Below are 16315 nucleotides of genomic sequence, written 5' to 3' on the forward strand. Positions count from 1 at the left end.
TCCGTATTGCCTCAACGCTGTGATCCGAGTGTTGGGCCCTAGGGCCCACCATAGGATCAGCCTGATATTGCCCCTCTCAAGGTGGGCATATCGGGAAGAGTTACGCCAAACGAGCAGATCTCTGCATGTATGGCCACCTTTAGGGTGGACATCACTAGTGCTCACTCAATGTATTTGCTATTTCTTGATCTTCTTTATTTAAAGGCAACTTCAGCTGAAATGGAACTCTTTTAAAAGAATACTTAAAAAAATCTAAATAATCAAGGGAGAGTTGTTCAGAGAGGCATCCGAAGATACCACCTTCACCCATCATTTGTTCTTTTTTTCCTCAGGTGTTCTTAGGTAGCAATTTTTTTTATAATAAAGTCAGCTACAGCTTTATACTTTCCAATGTAGTACACGCTGAATATTCCATTCAGTAATCAAAGGTTTCTTTATTTCTGCAGGGAAAATTTACAAATTGGAGCAAATTTGACTCTGTATTAGTAACCCATTCAATCATTTGGGGGTTTTTTTTGTCTTTAGTCCTAGATAGCGATGAGCAAATTTTTTCTCAGAGTTTCGCCGTAAAAAATACCCCCATAGACTCATGGGTAAAAAAAAAAATTTGTTTTGTGTCAAAAATATGCTGCGAAATTTGTCGCACATCAAAAAAAGAATTCAAAGGTCATAGACTTCAATGCATTTCAGCTAATTTTCGGTGAAGCAAAATGGGTCAGATTCGCCCATTACTAGCCGTAAGGTCATGGCACATGGGTGATTTGATTTGTACACTTTGGCAAGCAGTTTTCTGAATTTATTTTGGAGTCAAGTAAAGTTTTGGACTTTTACCTTTTCTTGCTTCTTCATAGTCCTGCCACATAGGCTTTAAGAACAGTCAGTAGTACCAACTTTGCTTCTTTAACATAAGGCCAGAACAGAATTTAGGGGCTGGTAGAACCATCGATTTCTGTAGTGGACACAAAGCATAAATGGCCATTTTTGGTCGCTATCTCCAGTCATCGACGATTTGTCCCTGTGTATGGTTCCAAAAGGTTGTCATCCTCAAAGCTGTGTCTGGCAATCAGCCAGGTTGCAAATCCCATTGTGGTCTGCACACATAATTTTATTATTGGTCTGGAGGCTGCCTATATTGAATAAAGAATTCCCATTTGGCAACTTTTCCCAGCAAGGTTAGATTCCCCTTTATGACCATTTTATGTTTTTAGTTTAATCTTGTTTTTGCCTAAAATTGTTTTTAATGACAAGCTTAACAGGCAAGCACAATCATTTTTCCATGTCTTGTTTCTGAGTGCTCTGATAGAGAGCCACAAAAAAAAAAAAATGATTGTACAGTAGACTAGGGCAAATGGGGTCTGACTCAGTTTTGATCTTTTTCCAATTTTCCAATATTCCTGATTACTACTTTCAGTTCTTTGTAGTGTGTTGAACCTCTTTAAGCTGAATGCTGTTATGATCTTTTGCATGGCAGCAACAGTGAGCACTATCACCTGTCTCAATGGTTGCTCTCAGATCCAACGGCTGAAAGGATTGAGGCCTTTGGTTTGCGAGCTGGAATCATTTATTTAATTATCTGAAGCCCAAGGTAATGCTTTGCTGAGTGGGTAGAATTACAAAGGCTTAATACCTCCAGGCTCCTAGGCGATGGTTACACAAGGGTCACAAAGTAGGAAGGCTTTCTGTTGTCTTGTATGAATTTCCAACTCTGGGTGTGGTCTCGCTGACATAGGATCTATATGGAGCTTTCTTCCAGCCGGAAGTGAAAAGCAGACATTGGTGTGAGGACCACATCAACAAACCCTCATTATGACGGGACATTTTAATCTGCACAATTGTCGTCTGGCTGACTTTTGGCTAGATATCTGTTGGGGAAACCCGTCGGAGGGCCCCCATACACTGGCCGATAAGCTGCTGACTTGGTCTGTCAGCAGTTTTTATTCGCCTGTGTATGGCCACCTTAAGACCAGTTTTGTATTTTTCTAAATTGTGCAGACTGAGCTGCATAAATTGAGCCATAAGCTGGCCATACACAAAGAGATCCGCTCGTCTGGCGACATTTCCAAATGAGTTTCTTTCCCCGAAATGCCCACCAACGGCAGGGCTATATCTGGGTAATCCAAACATTCCCTAGGGTTGAATGATCAGATTACAATGAGGAGCAATGGGCTCCGACAGGTTGGTCACCGGAAAAATTAAACCTTCCCCATTGATATCGTGGCTAGATATCGATCGGGACCACCTGTAGGAGGCCCCCATACACAGGCAGGCTGCCGAATTGGTCTAAAGGACCGATATCTGCAGCTTTATTTGCCTGTGTATGTCCACCTATAAGGGCTTATTTACAGTTTACAGTTTTTAACTGTAACTGAGGGAATAAGGCATGCACATTTGTGCTCCTTAATGCTCCAGCACTTGTGCCCCTGAGATAAGCAAATGACCCCTATAGGCTGTGCACAGAGGCTGGAAATCAAATATCTTTAAATGAAAAGGGTCATCCATAATGGATGAAAAGTCTCGATTCTCTTGTTCATAATCTGGTAACAGATATCAGTGCATTATGTTTAGTGGAAGCATAGAACATTGAAAACAAAACACCATATACATTGGTGTACATTTCCTGGAAAACATTGAGACTGTCTGCTTTTTTTCAGTCCTGTGATTCTGGCTCTGTCTCAGCAGTGCTTATTGTGTTGTATTGCAGTTTGCACAGAAAAGCAATAAAGCAGATAAGCGAGGTTAAGAAATGGAGGAAATATCATTGTTCTGAATTTTTAGAACAGTTTTATGAAAACTGGACTTAATTGCTGGTAGAGGAGCATTTGGGGTAGAGTTGTCTCCATTTGTCCTTCATGGGCGACTGATCACCTTATCTACACCATTGCCCTAATATTCAGTACAGCCTGGAATGATCATAAAAGCTGAAAGAGTTACAATTATTGTTCAAAGTTTCAGAACTGTAACTTATCATTGCATGTTTAACAGTGGTTGGCCCACAGAAGAGAAGTTGCGGGTGACTAATCTCATCTACCATTACCCTGAAGATGGCCACTCACGTAAAGATCATCTCAGTTGGCGATTTTCATATGCTCATATATGAGGTGGGCGATGGCTAGCTGATCATGGGCCCTAGGGCCCAACAATTGAATCACAATAGTGGCAATGCAGGCAGAGCAAGGGCTACATCAACAAACCAATTCAGCCCTCGATCCGACTGGATTTTTAAACCTGTCCGATCAACATCTTATCAGTCAGGGAAGACCGTTGGAGGGCCTCAATAAGCTACCAACTTGGTTTGTCAGCAGGTTTGATCGGCCCGTTTATGGCCACCTTTAGGGATATGGCACTCGGGGTGATTGCGACTGTCGCCCACACAATTTATAGCATAGTCTTTAAGGTAGACTCTATCAATATTGTTTCTAAACTCTCCAAAGCATTGTGAAAATATTCTGTTAGCTCAGCTATAGGCCATGATTAAGTATGATAAGTTTCTCAAACACAAAATGTATGCATGCACTTTCTGTATGGAAATTGGTAATTTAAGAACTTTTCCACTGAGTTCAGGAGTCACTGTTGATATAAGCTGTGGGCCAATGGATGTGCAGGAATTACTCCGTCCTGTCTGCTGAAGGAAAACCAGGAATGTTCATGAGGCTTTTTTTAGGCAGCTTGCCCAAAACTGCCCCCTTCCAACATGCACTAGAATCTCATCTTGCACAGCCATTGACTGCTAAGCTGACTTTAGTTCTTCCAAGTTAAAGGATTAACTTGTCCACATTGTAACAGATTTTCTTAGAATAGTAGGCCAAGTACCTTGTATTTAATGACTGAAACGCTCAATAACTCCTAAGTGCTTTGTTGATGAGGGCTGACTGTCCCCACTCCGAGTACATTCTTTAATTTAAAATATCCTGGCCTACTTAGTGTGTGTGTGTGTGTGTGTGTGTTCTGATGTCATTTCTGTCACATGACTCACTAAAACTTGTGCATTATAATAAATAAAGTACCCCCACTTGCAAAATATGAGGATATTAGAAGTTACCTTGGCGTTCCATGACCTGTATAAAAACACTCGGCCTTTGGCCTCTTGTTTTTATATGGTCATGAAATTCCTCTGTAACTTATAATATCCTTATAATTTATAAGAGGGGGTACTTTATTCAGTATATATATATATATATATATATATATATATATATATATATATATATATATATATATATATATATATATATATATATATATATATATATATATATATATATATATATATATATATATATAATATATATATATATATATATATATATAACAAATAGATAGATGAGGTGCACACCGGGAGTCTTTTCAGATAGTTTTATTTTGCATTTTAAAAAAACAGGTCAATGATTCGGTCTATGCCTAAGACAGTATGCTATATATATATATATATCTCTCTATCATAAATATATAATGCAGTGACAATATTTTTTCCAGCAGCAGAGTAAAGCGTTTTCCCCAAAACTAAATTATTGTGGATATAAGAAATTGCTAGACAAAAGCAAACACTTTTTATTCTAATGACTGTATCTTTTTAAAACATTTTGGAAGCCCTGCTCTGTGCTATGGTTCAGCGGCCAGCTGGCTTGTGTTTACATTTTCTGGACAAAATCTGCCGTGTGTGTGTGTGTCAGCAGTGACGGGCGGATTGCACTTATTCCTGGAACTCCACACACGTGATCTATCTGGGGATATCACAGCATGTGCTGTTAGCCTAAAACTCTGAAAGAAGTTTGAGATTGTATGTAACTTTATTATCTCCTTTCAGCAAACAATTGAATTCTGTTATCAACTATTTAAGGCACAAGCTGGTGCCAGACAGGCTACTTCTCTTGCATGGCTGCTATTTCCTCATATACAGTATTTTGTCAGTGCTAAGAAAGAGAAGTCTTCATACGTTAAATAAAAACAGGTGGCTTATAAAGAGTTTTTTTTATTGTTTTAATTCAGAATGTTGCTTCTTGCACTAAACGGGGAAAATGTAAAAGTAACTTTCTACTTCCTGTTGCACAAAACAAATCAGCAGTCCACTGAGAAGCTGTCGGTGTAAACAAACCGCTCCCATCGCCCAGCTATAGCCTGTTCTACTTTTTAGGGTTGAGACACATGGGCACATTCGAGGAGATTTAGTCGCCTGTCGACTAATCGCCTCTTCTTCTGGGCGACAATCTCCCCGAACTGCCTTTGCGTGTCTTCCCATCCGCTATAATGAAAAGTCGCCTGCACTAAAGCACACGCGGTGCTTCGCTTTCCGAAGTCGCCTGAAGTTTCCTCATGAGGCAAGCGTGAAGCGCTGCGTGTGCTTTAGCGCAGGCCTGTGTGTCCCAACCCTTAGTGTGCTTTTCCCTTTAAGTAAAACTCCGGTAGTATGCTCTTTAGGGCTTTAGTTTCAAGTAAGGTATCCGCAAGCCCCACCCCACACACGATCTTGGGAAACATGACATGTTGGAATATTTAAGGACACGGAAAGTCAAATGCACTGGCCAGTGCTGATTTTGTCAGGCATCACCCAGTGGAGTTGTTGCCTTTTCCCCCAATAAGTGCTGCCATCTTATCATTTTCTCAGGTATTATTTGCACATGCACATTATAGAAAATGCCCAATTTTTACTATACAGCTGTGGGACCTGTTATCCAGAATGTGCAGGACCTGTGGTTTTCCAGATAATGGATCTTTCAGTAATTTGGATCTTCAAACCCCCTAAACATCCTGGCATTGCCCCCCTCCCTGCTCTGTGGATTAGTGAAAAAAAACACCTAAAATGCAGAGCAGCAGGGCTCCATCTTCTGCTGCTTTATAATCTTCCAGGACTCTACACCGATTTGCACATTGAAGCAGATTCCTGACTTGGCCCAACTGAGCAAGCTCCCGCAGGCTTTGTGTCGGCATTGAGTCCCAAAAGAATATGCAGCAGCAGCAGAAGATTTTTTTAAGTTTTTTTTTGTTTTTGACTAATGCACAGTGCGGGGAGGAGGGGGGCAATGTCAGGCAGTTAAGGGGGGCTTTGTGGTATGGGTGGTTTCTACTAGAAAATCATGTAAACATTAAATAAACCCAATAGGCTGGTTTTTATTCCAATAAGGATTAATTATATCTTACCGTAGTTTGAATCAAGTACAAGGTAATGTTTTATTATAACAGAGAAAAAGGGAAATCCTTTACATTTTGGATTATTTGGATAAAATTGAGTCTCTGGGAGACGACCTTTATGTAATTCAGAGCTTTCTGGATAACGAGTTTCCGGATAATGGATCCCATACCTGTATTGTGCATGCTGAGATCTAATGGGACTAGGGGAGTCTGGGGAAAATGAGGTAAGAGTAGCACTGGCCATGGAGACAGGCACCCCCGAGTGAAGTACATTTGTAACCTAACAAATGGGCAAGGGCAGATTCCGAATCTGTGTTCTCCTAGGCAGGGCACCTAGATGAAAGCAATAGCCACTTGCACCTCACCCACTACTTGGTATAAAGAAGGGAGCTGCTTTGTTAACTGTGGCTTTCCAAGAACTTTCCATGCCCTAGAGAGTTTTAGAAAAAATGGTCAAAAATAAAAACAACTCAAATGGGGGGGGGGGCTGGATATAAGGGATTTTATTTTCATGAACTATTTGAAAACAGCTGAACTTCACCTTCAATCCACAGGAAATCTATCATAATATTCATTTGGGTCTCGTGTGTGTTTTATATTATTCGTTGTTTTGCTATTACAGTAAAGCCAATATTTTTTTTCTCCTTTTGTTCCTTAATAGGTGACCCTTGTAAAGCTAAACTTGCCAGAAAGAAGCATGTTTGAAGCAGAGGTTTCCATTCTGCAAAGAACTGGAGAGGTGGCGATAACTGGTATGAATTCATTTGCATTTTTTTTTTTTAATGGTGCAATAGTGATTATGTAGTGCCTGAGTAGTATGCAATGTATTAAATATATAATTGTGTGTGTAGAAAGCTGCACATTCTCTAGGGTGTGGTCGGAGCAAGCAGACTTTACCATTCACAGGCTGGAGAAGTTTACTCTTTTATGCATAGTACAGATAAGCGGGAGCTGCAGGGGAAATTTAGAAGGGGTATATTGGTAGAACAACACTTTTTTTTTTAAAAATTTTTTTTAAATAAATTCTTATTTGTTCAGAATGATCTATTTCACTCGGGACAGTGCAGCTTCAACTGTTCTTAAGGCCCCCATACACGGGCCAAGAAAAGCTGTCGGCAGCTTATTGGCCCGTGTGTAGAGCCCCCCGACTGGCTTTCCCGATTGATATCTGCCCAATGTAGAGCCCCCTGATGTGGGCATATCGGCCACTCGTTTGGCACATCGCCAAACGAGTGGTTCTTTATGTCTATGGCCACCTAAAGACTGGGTGTTCTGAAGCTTCATGTGTTTTATATAGTCATGGAACACTTGGCCATATCCTTAAAAATGATAGCTGGTTGTACAAAATCTTTTTTTTTCTTCTTTCCTTTTAATTTGACTGGGCCTACTTTGCATACATTACAAACTGTGTAAATCTTCAGTTGTTGCTGCTCTACAGTTTGTCGCCATCACGTGTGGCTGTTTTTTTTTTTCATTTAGCATCTCCAAATCTGTCTAATACTTCTTGTGCATCTGGGTGTGCCAGATCTTTTAATATAATAAGGGAAAGCGCCAAGCTATTGCCTTCTTCACTATTACCTGAACACACTAATGGATTAGCTCCTCAAGCTCTTTGTGAGGGTTAAATTAAATACATTTGAATGTTAGAGCTGCCCGGAAATACTTGTTGACTGCAGGCAAGAATGCAAATGAAGGCAATGCTTTACTACACTGATGTATATGACTTGCAGCTTTTAAAGACCCGGATTCTGGAAAAACAATGTACTGTATGTATTGTAGATGCATTTTCCTTTTTTTTTTTTTTCCCACCACACACATCTAGCTAGCGGTTCGAGATTTCGATAAGTTTTTATTTTTAAAGTTAATATTCCAGTACATAGTAGGACACAAATGTTTGCCACCATAGTGTATATCATTATTACATCTTCATAAGTCTCGTGACAGGGTTCTTGTTTACTTGATCACATTCAAACATGTTGTCCTTTTGTTTTTATTTATTTTTTTTTCAATGCTGGAAATAATGTACTTGAATGAGGCTGCCTGTTCCTCTCGCTTCTGCTTATATCCACAAAAACCCATCAGTGTTAATTGGTCATCTTTTGAGAGATTCAGAAATGCGCCAAAGTTGTCTGTCGGAGCCAGGCTGATTAGTTGGATAGTTGATATGTCCGCCTACATGAAGTCTTAATGGACAAGGATACCCATTTATATAATGTAGGCCCTCTCCAGAGGCCTCCCTATTCCTCTGTTTCTCATTTGCTGTAATGGTTTCTAAAATGTAAAGTAATGCAGCAAGGTTGGCGCCTGCCATCTCCAACTAGTTACTCTGCTTTCTAGGGATGCACCGAATCCAGGATTTGGTTCGGGAGTGGGTCTAGATTCTGCCTGGCCAAACTGAATCCAAAAAAATCACATGAATTTTCATCACACAAACAAGGAAGGCGACGTGCACAGTTCTCTTTCATGGATTTGGTTCAGTATGCGACTGAAGCTTTCACCAAGGAAAGCTAGTGGATTGGGCACATCCCTAGTTCTTTCCCTAGTTCTCTAGTGGGCCGTTAAAAAGACAGGAGCAGATTGACTTCAATTGTTGTTGGCAGAGAACTGTAGAAAAGACTTCAAGCAGTCAGACAAGGTGACTAATTATTACGCTACGTAATCGGTAAGGAAAATGGGGACAGTATTGGCGGTCAGCTGTGGTGCAGATCAGAATTTGAGGGAGGCCTCTGGTGGGGTTTTACTTTATATAAATGGGTTATATGCCAGTATACATTTTTCTCAGGCTCTCTTCCATCATTCTATTATTTGTAGATCTTTGTAATAATAGCTTTGCTGGAACTGCCTGAGCATGTGACGAGTTCCTGCTCAGCTAGGATAAGCAAGCAAACATTGAATGGGACGGGACTCTGGTTAGGCAAATAACTGATCCTCCCACTACATGTGACTGAATGGAATGCAGCAACGTGAAGAGCAACCAACGTCTTTCTTAATCCCTTCATTTATTTACTGTGGAATTCCCATACTTTAATAATAACCATAACAGCTCTGCTATGTTTGTGGTTGTGATTAACAGCTACGGGTTAATAGTTTGGTGCTACAATAGTTTTGAAATGTTGGCATTCTTACATATATGTTGGTACTCACAGCCCCCCCCCCATAGCCTTTGTCAAGGGATTCGTTTACACATTTGTTTGTTTTCTTTGGATTTGCTAACCCCATTAGACACAGGGCTTTTAAAGGAAAAGACGATAAAAGGTCCCAAGCCAATAACTTAAATGAGTGTTCCTTAGTCTATATATATATATATATATATATATATATATATATATATATATATATATATATATATATATATATATATATATATATATATATATATATATATATATATGTTTTGGCAGTTCTGATAGTGTTCATGCACTGAACCTAGGAAAAAGGGGTTAATGTTCCCTTTATATTGGCTTTTGTTTCTATTTGTGCTTCTTGTGTCTTTAAACATTTCTTTGCTCTAAGGGCGCTAGCACACGGGCATATTCGGGGAGACTTAGTCGCCTAGCGACTAATCGCCTCTTCTGTGGGGCTACAATCTCTCCGAACTGCCTTCCGCCTGCTATAATGCGAAAACGCCAGCGCCAATGCACTCGCAGCGCTTTGATTTCCGAAGTTGCCTCACGCGTTTTCGCATTATAGAAGGCAGTTCGGGGAGATTGTCGGCCGCAGAAGAGGTGATTAGTCGCGAGGCGACTAAATCTCCCCGTGTGTGCTTGAACCCTAAGAGCTAACAATAAGGATTTTCATGTGTAAAAGGCATCAAAACATCCTTTTAGCTTTTATTTGTATATAGTATCCAATTTAGTCCCATAGCAAAACATTTATGCACTGGGTTTAGGGTTGGGCATTGGTGAAAACAGCTGGGGAAGGCTTCAACACTTCATAAAGGAATCATCTATGTTTTAAAATCCTATTTTTAGATTTACATTGAATGCGATCATCTATAAATAGAAATGGTATCTTTAAAATACTGCAACATGTTCTACCTCAAGTATTGGCGTGTTGCATGACATTTACTTTAAAGAGATACTAACTCCAGAAAGTAAACCCTTTTACATAAGCTCCTCATAAGATCCCCCATGTTTACTCTATAAGGGTGCTGCCATATTTGTGCAGCAGTAATCCGTTGGCAATAGAAACGCTGACATGTTGAGAAAGGTCAGTCAAGTTGGCAAAACAGGTTTAGGAACTTCACAAAACAATTACTTACAAAAGCAAACCTATCCTCGAAAAACCATCCACATGACCTACAGGTAAAATTTAATGTCCATTAATATTTATAGTAGAAGTTTTTATCAGTATCACTTTAAGTTGGTTATATAGATGGCTAATTTCTAAGATACTTTTCAAATGGTCATTAGGTTTTTTTTTTGTTTGTTTTTTTAATTACTAACCTCTATATTCTGGTTCTTTCATTTCTGCAATTATTTAATCTGTTTGGTCATTGAGATCACTGACTTTAGCACCCAAACAGATTCAGTGGGAGGCTGTCATCCACAGGTGACAAAGCACCTTAAAAAAATACTTTCCCGTAGTCTTAGGGTAAGGACACACACTATGGTTCGGGGAGATTTCTTCGCCCGTATCTTCTTCGAAAAGCCTTCCCGTCGACTAGAATCTAAATTGCCAGTGGGATGGTACTCGTGGGACTTCGTTTTCCGAAGTTGCCTTTCGAGGAAACTTCGGGCGACTTCAGAAAATGAAGCACTCAGAGTGCCATCCCGCCGCCTATTTCTAGCCGACGGGAAGGATTTTCAGGGAGATTATTCGCCCGAAGAAGAGGAGATTAGTCGTCAGGCAAAACCGAATCTTCCTGTGTGTCTCTGCCCTTAAGGTTGGAATCGGCACAGTCTTGCCACTATAACTTTGTTGTGTGAAAATGTTCCTTTATACATGTATGGTAAGTAGGGATGCACCGAATCCACTTTTTTGGATTCGGCCGAACCCCCGAATCCTTCACGAAGGATTCGGCCGAATACCGAACCGAATCCGAACCCTAATTTGCATATGCAAATTAGGGGTGGGAAGGGGAAAACATTTTTACTTCCTTGTTTTCTGACAAAAAGTCACGCAATTTCCCTCCCTGCCCCTAATTTGCATATGCAAATTAGGATTCGGATTCGGTTCGGCCGGGCAGAAGGATTCGGCCGAATCCGAATCCTGCTGAAAAAGGCCGAATCCTGGCCGAATCCCGAACCGAATCCTGGATTCGGTGCATCCCTAATGGTAAGTATCTTCTTGTGTTCCAATAGATGCATAATTGATGGGATTTTGTCATCTGAAAGGAGTAAACTATACTGCAAGTGACAATTCCCTGTTTATTTTTTTTTGTGTTGCTGGTTCTTTACATCAAGGGGCTCCTCATACAGCTTTTTTTTAATTGAAGCAGATTAAAAAAACAAGTAGTGTGAATCAGTAGTTTAAAATGATGGACATGTTTGTTTTTAATATTAACTTCAGTGTTGACAATAGCCGTGTCTATATGTACTCAGAGGGAAGGGAAATAAGTAGAGGTTATTAAGTGACTTTGGAAAGCGAGATATTGGCCCTGTTTTTGCACAAGTAGAAAGCCTTGGAGTTTTTCTTAAAGGAGTCTGCATTTATTTAAAATTAGCATTTTCAGCCTTTTGTGGGAATTGGGAATCTAATTAAAAAAAGGGGGGGGGAGATGAACAACTAAGAAGAGAAGGGGCTTTATAAAGTGAAAGTTTTCAGCAAAACCTTTTTAGTCAATGCAATAGCAAATGGAACAGATTTTGAGTATGTCTTTTTGGGCCCGTCTTTCCTCTTTTTCATATATTTATGTTTATTGGACCATCGGTTTCATCACCCTATCATTACAGTTAAGGGACAGTTCTCCGTGACTTATGGTGGAAGGTGATACTTATGATTTTTTATTACGGTACCCATTGATCTCTACCTACAATTATTCCACTCAGACTTTATACATGCAAACTGAATAGGCAAGAAGAATAAAACACTATTGAAGGTTCAGACACTCCAGAGATAAAACACCATACATACTTATATTATTGTAAGTTCTTTAACTCAAAGTATTTCATGAAGCCTCAACTTCCATAGACTTCAGCACAGAGGATAACAAGTCCTATACCTGTACAGGCATAGGCACAGAATAAATGCAGTTGAGGGTAACACTATATACTCATTTGTAAGTGGAAAGCCTTCTATTGGGATCCTCCCCGAATGAAAAATGTCACCCTTTATCCCTGTGTACAGAAGATGGGACACTGAATTGTAGAGTAATGCTTAGGTTTAATTTGTTGGCCTTCTCATACTCCTAGTCTAGCTATCCAACGGACAGTGTCATGTCATTGCCTGTTCGCCAGTACAGTTGAAAAGATGCATAACTAGAAAATAAAGTTTTCCCAGTCTTCCCAGTAACCGGGGAGCTAGTTGTTTTTATTCCTCTTCTGTTCACCCTTTCAGCCTAGCATTCCCATTATTGCTTGGTTGCTATGGTTAATAACTTTGGGATAGAAAAAAATAACGAAAAAAACCCAAAAAACCCTTCATAAACCCCTTCAGTAATCTGAACGCTGTGTTAAACATACATTTTGGACATTATTCCGTTGTGAAGTAATGTTTAGCTGTTTGCTAACTTAGCAACCAGTCGCGGATTGCTGGTTCATACATAATGACGGATTCTTCTTTAGCGTCAGTGTGTCTGTTCTACATCATCATCATCATCGAGAGAGAGAGAAAAACTTTGGGGGTCCTGCTTCCTAACTGTCGGAGTGCACTTGTAGCATTTGCATATTCTACCACACAGTGCATTTTTGGCACATTTCAGAGGAATGATATTCATTGCTTGCAAGTCTTGAAGGTCACAGATATAGAAATAAAGTCTTGTAGGCTTAGTTATAAAAGTATTTGCATTTCAGTAATTTTTGGAATGCTAGACTCTGAAGAGTTAAAGGAGAAGTAAACACTCTTTTCAAAAGGAGCTCCGTGGATAGGGCTTGTGCTGAACATATTCTACCTGTTTGTTTTTAATCACTGATTCACTGGTTCTGTTTCTCTGCATGGGAGCTGTTATCCAGCCTGTTTACAGGGGAGAGCATTCAGTGAAAAAAACACATTTTAATTAGTGCTTTATAGTGGCTGAGAAATAAAGATTTTTTTTCTGTAATTAAAATACACACCGAATTTTTAACTCCAGGAGATTGTACTTTGATCTGACAGACACTGCCACTGCGTCTATATAATCTCTCTCGGCCTACCTGGTTATTTTTTGTTTTTTTAACTGAGCTATTAGTTTTTCAATAAATGTTATCTGCTGTAACATTTAAGGGCAGCAACTCCCAGAAATAGCAAAACCTCTTTTAAATAAGCTGATAATATGACAGAAGGAAGTTTGCTTGCGAGTCTATAAGGCTCGAATATTTGTCATGACTTTTGTCTAGCCCACAAGTTACTACTCACTGTTGTCAGTGGGAAACACAATGAAGAGTCCTAGGCTGGAGATTGTGTGGCAATTAGTGACAACTAAAATTTTCTCCCCAGTTTCTCCACAAAAACACAAATCTCAAATTTTTGGTGAACGAGTGGGCAATGCTTGGATGTGTCAATCTAAAGTGTCCCAATGTCCCTTTGCATTCAACTCAATGTGATTCATAGAGCGTTACTGAGGTGTCTTCCCTTTGCATTCAACTAGAAGTGACCCAAAGTGAGTCACTTGGGTGCAGTGCTGAGGTGGGGTAAATGATTAATGGGCACTGAGGAGAAGGAGCAGAACAAGCGCCAGGATAACTGGAAGGCAGATTGAACTGGTATGTGCCTAGGGACACTAGCAAGTGCTGCTTCTGCCTACTCCTAATTCCAGCCTTGCTAGGGTGTACAAGGGTCTTTTTTGTTTTTATAGCAGTAATTGTACTGCCTCTATTATTTCCACTATTATTTCAACATTTTTACCCCGTTTTATGATACTTGCTTAGTGGACGCTTGCAGGTACTCGGATAGTGGTGCATTTTTCAACAGGTATACTGAAAAAACTTTCTACATAAATTCACTCTTTGTTGTGATGAAAATCTTGCTTTAGGTGAAAAACAATTGTCCAGCACGTTGCCTTACATTTGGACAGCAGAAAGAGAGCTGTGAAAATGAAGACAAAAGAGTAGTCCAAGCAAAGTGTTTGGTAGCAGAGACTGGAGTAAATATATTTTAGTCAAACATAAAGAGTTCTGCTTAACTCTGGCCTGTATGGCACAGTGGCAAAATATAAGTTTAATTATAAAAAAAAAATTGAAAGTACTGTTGTTTGCCAAAATTCAGTGCTGACCCAGCATTTTGGTCCAAGTTCTAAGCTCTGTGTAACTTTGTAACATACTAAAAAATTAAGAATAGGTGGTGTGAGATACAGCAGGAGAAGCTGTTTTAGGCTGTCAAAAATTGAATTTTGTTATAAATGACCTATTTCAGCAGTACAATGATTCCAAACGCAAGCCCTCAGTAATAGCAGTGGCTCAAGAACAAATCGGCAAATGTCCTTTAATTGCCTAGGTCAAACTAACCTGAACAACCTGGTTCTATAAATGTCCCTGTTCTGATGTTTTCTTTTAAAGTCAAAAAATATCACACATTTGTGATTTGTCATTGAGCAAAATGTCAGCCAACTTTGCAAGACACCATACCTTTTGCTGGAGGTCTCTGTATATGTGGTACCCTTTGATGCTGCGGTTAGACTTCAGTCTTCTCTTTCTTTTAGCAATATGAACCGTGAAGAACGGAACTTGCTGCGTTTGAAAGAAAGGGAAAGGCGCAATCAAGAAATCCAACAGGGCGAAGAAGCCTTTCCATCTGACTCTCCTCTTTTTGCTGAGCCATATAAAGTAGTAAGTGTGCTTTTCTGAGATTCCCAGGAATTATTTTAAATTATGTTGTTGTAAGCCTGCCACCTCATATAGTTTTCTCAAAACTAAGTCAAGGGGATACTGCTTAAGCGTCAACTAAAGGTAGAATTCAATTGTTTCTACCTGTTTAGCTGATGATTTAGCTCTTAAAGGAACAATAGCACCAAAACATTAGTCTTTTAAAATAATGAAAATATAATGTACTGTTATGCTGCAGTCGTAAAACTAGTGTGTTTGCGTCAGAAACTCTAAAATAATTTATATAAACAAGCCGCTGCATAGCCGTGGGGGCAGCCATTCAAAGCTGAAAAAGCAGAAAATAACGAATAAGTTCTGTAGTATACAATGAGATTCTGCAGAACGTTACAAAACAGGAAAAAGAGAGACCTACTATTATAGAAAATTCATCTTTAAGAGTGAGGGAGGTATAATTTATTAAACTCAAGCAAGTTTATTAATTCAATTTAATTCATTATATTGCAATTAAGGATACAGTTTTTAAATAAATTAATTGATTAATTTTTTAAAAATAAGCAATTAATTTTATAGTCACGGGTATTGATTGTACTATTTAAGCACTGGCACTTTAACTGACTTATGAATTTCCGTACATCAACTCACTAATTACGAATCAACTTCATACTAATAGTGTTTACAAGTTAATAATTTTTATATTGTATTCAAGAAAGTGGGGGGTTTTACCACTTTTTTTTTCTCGTAATAAATTCTTCAGAACGTTATCTGTTATCTACTGTGTGTCCTGTGCTTGAATGGCTGCTCCCATTGCTACACCGCAGTTTGTTTATATAAATAGTAGTGTTTCTGAAGCAAACACACACATTTTACCAGTGTGGGCAACAGTGCATTAAATTATCATTCCTTTAAAACACTTTAATTTTTTGGTGTTACTGATTTTTTAAAGGAACAGTTCAGTGTAAAAATAAAAACGGAGTAAATAGGTTGTGCAAAATAAAAAATGTTTCTATTCTAGTTAGTTAGGCAAAAATTTAATGTGTAAAGGTTGGAGTTACTGGATGTCTAACATAATAACCAGAACACGACTTCCTGCTTTTTAGCTCTGTAACTCTTAACCAATCAGTGGAAACCAAGAGAGCTGAAAAGCAGGAAGTCGTGTTCTGGCTATTATGTTAGACATCCAATCACTCTAGCCTTTATATATTACATTTTTGCCTAACTATATTGAAAACATTTTTTTATTTTGCACATCGTATGTATGTATGTATGTATGTATGTATCTATCTGTTTTT

The 16315-nt window shown here is 39.1% G+C and overlaps 1 protein-coding gene across 2 annotated transcripts in view; it reads left to right on the forward strand.

Annotated features, from left to right (window-relative positions):
- The window catches only part of aff4.L (AF4/FMR2 family member 4 L homeolog), a 58515-nt gene that overhangs the window by 13053 nt on the left and 29147 nt on the right, over positions 1-16315 (forward strand). The window contains exons 2-3 of one of the 2 annotated variants that reach the window (XM_018252134.2): positions 6788-6878; positions 14903-15029. In XM_018252134.2, the coding sequence (XP_018107623.1) occupies positions 14907-15029 (123 nt within the window). In that variant the 5' untranslated portion in view covers positions 6788-6878; positions 14903-14906. The remainder of the gene's footprint in view (positions 1-6787; positions 6879-14902; positions 15030-16315) is intronic. The other variant, XM_018252137.2, reaches the window with a different exon arrangement.

The sequence above is a fragment of the Xenopus laevis genome, chromosome 3L (assembly GCF_017654675.1).
Source record: "Xenopus laevis strain J_2021 chromosome 3L, Xenopus_laevis_v10.1, whole genome shotgun sequence".
Lineage (NCBI taxonomy): Eukaryota > Metazoa > Chordata > Amphibia > Anura > Pipidae > Xenopus > Xenopus laevis.